A 7899-nucleotide genomic window follows, 5' to 3' on the forward strand; every position below is an offset into this window, starting at 1 on the left:
AATGTATTTAATATTACTACTAAATTTCTTAATTCTTGTGATTTAATATTAATACATTTAATATCCATTTTTCAACCCGTTGAAGATCCAAGGCAAAGTTGGGGATGACTCAAGGAGTTAGGGGAAAAGAAGGCAAAACTCGCCCACTAACCCGCCTTGTTGCCATGCCTACTCGATTCAACTCGGATTAGTCGAGGTTCAACATAATTTTCAGATACCAAGGGTCTAGCAAAAAATATACTAACGAGTTAATTGATATCATAATACAGACTAAGTTCTAACCAACTCGGCATAGTTTGTTAAAATGCATAGTTTGTTTTATTAGACAATAAATCGCTATTTTAAAACTATCCCTGAGAGGATTTGAACTCGGCACCTTGAGGTTATATGGCTAAGTGTTCTAACCAACTCTTTGATTATTTTCATTAATAGTTAAAATACATAACTATAGAATTTGCTCACCAGCTTATTGTGTTGCATTTTGTTGTTAAATGAGTAATGTGTTTTACATATAATTTGTTAGGTTCCACTATTTTAATCTCTCAATTGCAATTTCTTCACCACTTCACCTTTGTGCATATACATGAATATCAAATGCCACCATTTTGACAAGGAAAACAAAACAAAGAGGTAGTCCAGTTCTCCTATTTTGTAACGCGTTGAGATGCATTCTTTATACATTTCCACCTTCTCAAATTTACCTACCCCTTTTCACCATCAAATCTCTACTGATGAAAACAATGAAAAGTGAAAACCATGTGATCGCACTCTTATAACACGCCATGGTTGAAGTTTGAAGGTGTTTTCTTATTTTTATATTTTGAAAGATTTCTTTGTTATGTGAGGTAAATGACCTCAATGTGCTGTCTACTTCTATACGAAATAACCATTTATCAACAAATCTACACCCATAACTATAATTTAGATGATCTTGAGATTTAGAATTTCTAACAGATATACATGCCCTATACTAAAATTTATCAAGGTGCATAACAACTTAAACTTACAGAACTCATGATACCTCGCAAAAAACATTGAATGATCACTTTACCTCTGTCAATGTAGTGTTGGCATATCTTTTATCTAAATGATCTTTAAGAATGTCTCTAAGGTACTCCTTTTGTTCAAATCCTCCTTGAAGTTCCTCCCACTGCAAGAAAGTACACAAACATACACAATTATTTCGCGCACAAATCGCTATTCCTGTAAAGTGCTTAAAATTGTTTGGTTGAGCAAAAAGTGTGACTTTTTTATCGTCTACTTATGAAATAAGTAGAGGATACATAAACTGATGGCATAAATTGCATGTTTGAAAACAAATCAGGAATAATGACAGTTGAAAAATAGAGGCTAGAGATTATGATAAAATGTTTCTGCAGAGTGAAACTTGAAAGACAGTCTCTATAATCGTATATGCCTATAGGAAGGTAAATTATAAACTGGCAAGTTCTGTATGTTGTACATGTTAACTATATGCCATCAAATCAATATATGTGGACTGTGGTAATATAATAGAATCAACTTCATGGTTTTTCAAATTTTATGAAAAAAAATGACAGGGTTAAAATGAGACACGTAAAACTCTAATTTATGAAATTAGAGAGCTCACCTCTTGATGGGATAATGATACGAGTTTCCAACCAGCAGCAGTAATGTATCGGCGTTTTAGCATGGTATGTCCTAAAGGAACACCTGTATAACGGGAAAAGACATAAATAGCAAACTGAGTGATTCAACTTAGTTAAGATTCAACTTGATACGAGGGAAAAGAGGATACTAAGACCTTGTTTGGATAAATAACTTCATTAACCACTTATAGCATGAATAAGTGCTAATCGTAGAAGTGCTTGGGCCCGTTTGGATTGACTTATTTTTTAGCTTATGTGCAACAACTTATGCAAATAAATAAACTTCTATGTATTATTATAAGCTTTCCAACGTAGTTTATGAGAAAACACCTTAAAAAGATACAATTTTTGTCGGGGAAAACTTATCAATTAACATAAAAGTTTATTTATTTGCATAAGCTATTTTCATAAGCTCAAAAATAAGCAAAATCCAAATGGACCCTATAACAAAAATAAAACAAGTTAATTTGTTTTTATATAAGCTATAAGCTGCTTTCATAAGCTATCATCCAGAGTTTATGAAAATAAGGTGAAAACAACTTCTGCACATGTCATAAGTTGTTTTCATAAGCTCCCTAAAACAGTCTCACAAAGGCATATACTAGTAGGTAAACTCAAATAACAGGCTCTAAATTCAATATACGTAACCAAAAGATACACACACACACCAGTATTTCTTGAGAAATGAGTTGGACCATCAATTTCCAGAGCAACCTTCTTATCAACTACCACAGCATCCAAAGTGTAGCCATCTACAACATATTCTTTCACCCATTCAAGTCCAGTGCTAACAAGAAGATGACCAACCTCTTTCTGAAACGAAGAAGTTATCTTCTGATTAAACCTTTTAGTTTTTCCAGCACGCGCAATTTTATTCTCAAGCTCACCGCATAATGACAACTGAAGATGCGGGAATTCAAGTTTCAAACACTGGTTTACAAGATGAACCTGAGAAGCAAACATGATATCTTCCCTAAACATCTCCGAAACCCTTTGTTCCTCAAAATGGCTGAGAGTTTTCCAGACATAAGAGAAGAAACTCTTATCCATTTGCCCAAAAACAGCATAGGACCAAGCTATAGTCCCAAGCTGATCCCTACTTAAAGTAAGTAAAGTTGAGTCCCCGTTTCGATCAACAGATTCTACATTGGTTTGTTCATAACTATTTGATGTTTTTTCACCTATGAAACTTCTCAATTGGCTATGGCTTTCGAAGAGTTTGTCTAAAGAATCAAACATAGCGTCAGCAGGCTCGTAAAGAGATGCAAAAGCCCACAAAAGCTGTGCAAGCTCTTGCCCTTTGAAGGTGTGAATTATTTCTGAAGCCCTTTTCGACAATTTTGTGAAAAGATCGGGAGCTGAATGCTGCATTGAAGCGAAAGCACCTGCAATATTAGCAATGTTTTGAGAGTTTAATTCTTCGACTTTGGTCAGTGCAACCTCAGCAATTCTATCCATTTCAGAAAAGTAAAGCAGTTCGCCTCCAACTTTGGACAGCGCCCAAGCTATGTTTGAGATTCCTTGAGCTGAGCATTCAGGTAAGGCTGTCATTGCTACACCGACAAGCATAGACATCTCTTTTTGTCGAGCAAAAGCCAATCTTCGAGTTGTCATGGTAGAAACTTTCTCCATATTCTTAGCAATGCGATGAAGAGCAGTAGCAATATTCAAAGGGGAGAGAGGTGAGGGGCTTAATCCTTTTGCAACCGCGACAATTGTTTCGTAAGTAACATCCAACACATCTTCCGCAGTTTGTGCCTCAATGATCTCTTTGTTCAAGTTGATTTCTTTTCTACGGTTAGATATCCCAGAGAACTGAGACAATCTATTGTAAAATGTTTCCATCCTTTTCTCCGTATTTTCCGCAAACATTCCATCTGCAATCAAACTCACTTTCCTTTTCAAATCACTTTCCTTTGACTGTGGAAGTCCAGAATCTTCCTCTGAACTATAACCAAGTTCATCTTCTATTTCATCGATTTTCTTATCTATTTTCTTCTTGCTTACCAATGTCTTCTTAGTCTTCTTTTTCTTCTTCTTAACAGTAACCAAATCTTCCATCACATGAGTCATACCCTTCGATTTAATCGATTTCAGCGCCGCCTCTCTTGCCCTCACACACCAATCCAAATCAATATCTTCAAGCAAATCTGATTTCTGTTCTTTTTCCCTTTTCTTCGGAGCACGGTAACCAAACGGATCCAATTCCCCTATAAACTCCGATTCCCAATCCATATCAGACTCCTCTCCGTTATCATCATTATCCAGTGCAGCAACTCTAGCTACTCTACCCCCGCCGGCACTATAACCAATTTTCATGGTACATGAATCAAGTTTTCGATCTAAACGCCAAGTTCTCGTGATAACCGGGAAATTATAACTAACTCTTGGGGTGAAACCAATGGGTTTTAAACAACTTTGGTTAACTAAAGAATTCAATAACCCTTCCATACTTTTTCAATTCTCCTCAAAGAAATCAAATTAACCAAACAGGTTTAAGTTTCACAATGCAAAACAATAAATTATTTTTCATCAATAACTCATAAAATGCGTTTCCTGCAGACAAAAATTTAAATAACTTTCAACATAATTGATATAAAATAGTTTACAGTATAATAGAAATTAGTTGCACATATAAATTATGAACCTAATTAAACAGTTTCAACCCTAAAATTTATTCACAAATTGATAAAAATGAAGGCATGGTAAAATTCAACTACATTTTTTTGTCACGAAAATTAATTATGAGTATAAACACAAAGCAGTTAAATATGATAAATGTTCTGATAGAGTGTTGAAGCTCTATCAAGCTATACTAAGCTTATCAAGCTATACTAAGCTAAACTTAAGAAAAACAATAAATAAAGATAAATAAATAAAAGATAAATTGATTCATTTCATTGATTGATTTCAAATTGATAAGAACACTACATATATAGGACTCCTAATGGGCCTAAGGACATAAAGCCCATTTTACAATCCAATAACATCAATACTAAACTAGTAATATAAATAAAATATCTCATTAATATCTAAATTACTTAAATACTAAACCCTAATAATTAATTATTTAACTACTAACTAATCTTCTATCATTGCCGCCGGATTCACTTGAACCTTGTCCTCAAGGTTCGGAGGCAAGCTGGAGGTTTAAGGGTCGGAAGAGAGCGGGAAAGCCCAATTGAAGGGTTCAGGATTGTGTTGTAGTGTAGCTTGGATCACAAAAGATTTTGGCCCATGAAATTCATCCATAACATAATATAGTTGACCCAAATCCATTAAGGGTGACCTAAGTATTTAAAGTGTATGTTGTCTCTTTGAGAATTATAAAAAACCTAATTGCAGTCTTATTTTTTTGTTATTTCCCTACCTTTAGTTTTCTTGCATAGCTTTAATTTTCTGATAGCTGTAGAACCTGCTATCATGTTCCATATAACAAGTCCTAAAATTGATGAAAAAGAACCAATTAAAGGATAAAAGAGGAAAAATGGAGAAATTGAAACTTACGAACGAAGGAGAGAAGACGCGGTTTGGTGATGACTGAAGCAGACTGTGTTTGAAGAACAAACAAGTATTTCCGGGTTGCAGAAGAAAGCGATAAAGTGTTTATTTAAAATTAAAATGAATTATAATATTATTTTTAATATTTTTGAGTAAATTTATTATTTTTATTTTTTGTAATTATAATAAGAGTTTAATTGATATCATAAATTAATGGACGGACTGGTACATTAAGTCAGTAAATTGATAACTTAACGATTATTTTTACGAATTAAAAAACTATTAGCCGATTATTGTATTTTAGAAATAATAATATCACAAGAAAAAACATAATTTCATTGTTTATAAGCATTATACTAATTTTTTTAATATTTTTTAAAAAATTCAATATTGACTATTATATGAATGAAAAGTCAAAAAATATGGAATTTTATACTTTTGACAAGTGGTGATGAATAACATTTAGTTACTTTAATTATTTTAATTCTATGTTTTAAATATTATTATAATTTGTTTGTAAAAAAATATTATTATATTATAATTTGATTGTAAAAAAAATATTATTATAATTTGTATACACCATCTAAGGGATTTTTTTAACAAAGCATTCAATCAAATCATATTATATAGCTATTTGTGAAGGAGTTACAATATGTTTTTGAGAAATTGTCTTGTTATCTTAAAAGTTGTCTCATTTGTTGCTTTATTAGTTTACTTTACTTTCTTTCTTCAAAGTTTTGCACATACTATTTCTAAAATGGCTTAATTAATAAAATGGTCCCTTAAAGATATTTTTGGTTTCATATTGGTCCTTTAAAGAAAAAAAGGTCTAAATAGGTCCCTTAAAGAAAAAAAGGTCCGAATAGGTCCCTTAAAGACATATCCGTTAATCAGTTTGGTCCTATTTAGACCTCTTTTTAGGGACCAAACTGATTAACGGAGATGTCTTTAAGGGACCTATTCGGACTTTTTTTTCTTTAAGGGACCTATTTGGACCTTTTTTTCTTTAAGGGACCAATCTGAAACCAAAAATGTCTTTAAGGGACCATTTTATTAATTAAGCCTTCTAAAATTGAATATCTAAAGAGAGGGGGGTTTATAATTTGAGTTTAATTGTTGTGCACTGTCGGTGTAAAGATTCTTTACACATACATTCAATGATGCGTTGCCACATCATTTAATGAATGTGACACATCATGTGTTTTTAAATACCATACATGATGTGTCAGTATATTATTGGATGCATGTGTAAAATAACTTTACACTGACGGTGCATATAAATTAAATTCTTATAATTTAAATGGAATAATAAAGTATGTTTGCGTAAAGAGAAGGGGCTTAGGGGTTTGTAATTTAAATGTTTTTAATGTTTTCTTGTTGGAATAGTAGTGTTGAAGAATGAAGGATAAGAAAGAGGGTTTATGGTTCAAAGTAATCTAGATTCATTTTGGTGGAAAGATTTATGTGGAGTATGTTGGAATAAAATTGGTTCTAAAGCCCCAAGTTTTAAATATATAAAGTTTTGATGATAACAATAAGTATTAAATGTACAATTGGTAGTATACTAATTTTTTAATCTAGTGTGCAGGACTATTATAAGCAAATTATGATGATCTTAAGTAGTTATGAAGAAAACAAACATGCTCTGAAAAAGCATGTTCTGAAAATGTCTCAGAAGCAAGGACGTTCTTCTGAAGTGTTTGACTCTGAAGCTACAGTGTCTCAAAAGCAAGAAGTCTTCAGAAGATGATCAGTTCTCTGTGCAATGAAAAGTCACTTTCATGTCAGTCAAAATCAGATAACGTTGGAGCCAAGTTACAAGAACTTTACTCAAAATTGGTATAAGCAATTCAAATGGATAATCAAGCTTATCAACCTTATTCAAATGAATTTAATGATTCTTTGATATATGATGTTTCTTGGAACGATCCCTGCTCTTGTGGAGGCAGCACAATAATCGTGTACCAACAAGGGAAAACCTACTCAAATGTGGATGTCATCAATTGGAGTTTTATATGTGTGTTAATGGATGTGGCTATCACAAAAATGTACAACATCTATTATTTGATTGCTTGTTTTCATGAAAGGATGGGTTTTGTAGTGTTTTATTAAATAGTATGGTATATGCTCAACTATTTTTTAACTTATCCACATGAACTCATGCGATATCGATAGTATTGTTGGGATTAGATTTCGTTAATTACTCTTCTAAAGTATCCACTTGATCCATCATATACTTTCCAAGTTTCAAACATGTTTACACCTATTGCTCTTCATACGTTTTCTTGGTCCGACAAACGATGAGAAATATTGTACATATTAACTTCTAATTGTTTACTAAGTTAATCGATACAATGACATTACGATTGGATGGTGTATGTGATTGTAAACCTAACTCTATTTCTCACATTTAGAATTCATAGATGATTATATTTCAGTTCGTTTTAAGCAAAAAGTCTATTTCTAGTATATTCTAGATCAAAATATCAATTCCGGAGTTTAGCATCAGAAAAACATTAAGTACAGGAATATATCACATAAACCCAACAATAAAGAGAATTAGCTAAGTATAGTAGTCTTACAATATTCATGTTGATTCCTCAAGATTCTTCAACATTGCTTCCTCTCTCTGTTCTGGAAACAGAAATGCACAACATGTCTAAAATATCATTCTAAGTGGTAGAAAACTAGAAATTCGCTAAGCGAATTTTGTAGCTTGCTTAGCGTATCAGACTTTCTTCACCCCTGAAGTACTTGGCGGCTATGCAAA

The 7899-nt window shown here is 32.5% G+C and overlaps 1 protein-coding gene across 1 annotated transcript; it reads right to left on the minus strand.

The window, feature by feature from the left end:
* Positions 1-889: 889 nt before the first annotated feature.
* Positions 890-5251, minus strand: LOC123897386 (RAP domain-containing protein, chloroplastic-like). Its single transcript, XM_045947987.1, has 4 exons — positions 5136-5251; positions 2297-4184; positions 1610-1692; positions 890-1150 (listed from the first exon to the last, which is right to left on the minus strand). The coding sequence occupies exons 2-4, from the start codon at positions 4077-4079 to the stop codon at positions 1043-1045; spliced, it is 1974 nt and encodes a 657-aa protein (XP_045803943.1). The 5' UTR covers positions 4080-4184; positions 5136-5251; the 3' UTR covers positions 890-1042.
* Between the last annotated feature and the right edge of the window lie 2648 nt (positions 5252-7899).

The sequence above is a fragment of the Trifolium pratense genome, linkage group LG7 (assembly GCF_020283565.1).
Source record: "Trifolium pratense cultivar HEN17-A07 linkage group LG7, ARS_RC_1.1, whole genome shotgun sequence".
NCBI classification, from domain to species: domain Eukaryota; kingdom Viridiplantae; phylum Streptophyta; class Magnoliopsida; order Fabales; family Fabaceae; genus Trifolium; species Trifolium pratense.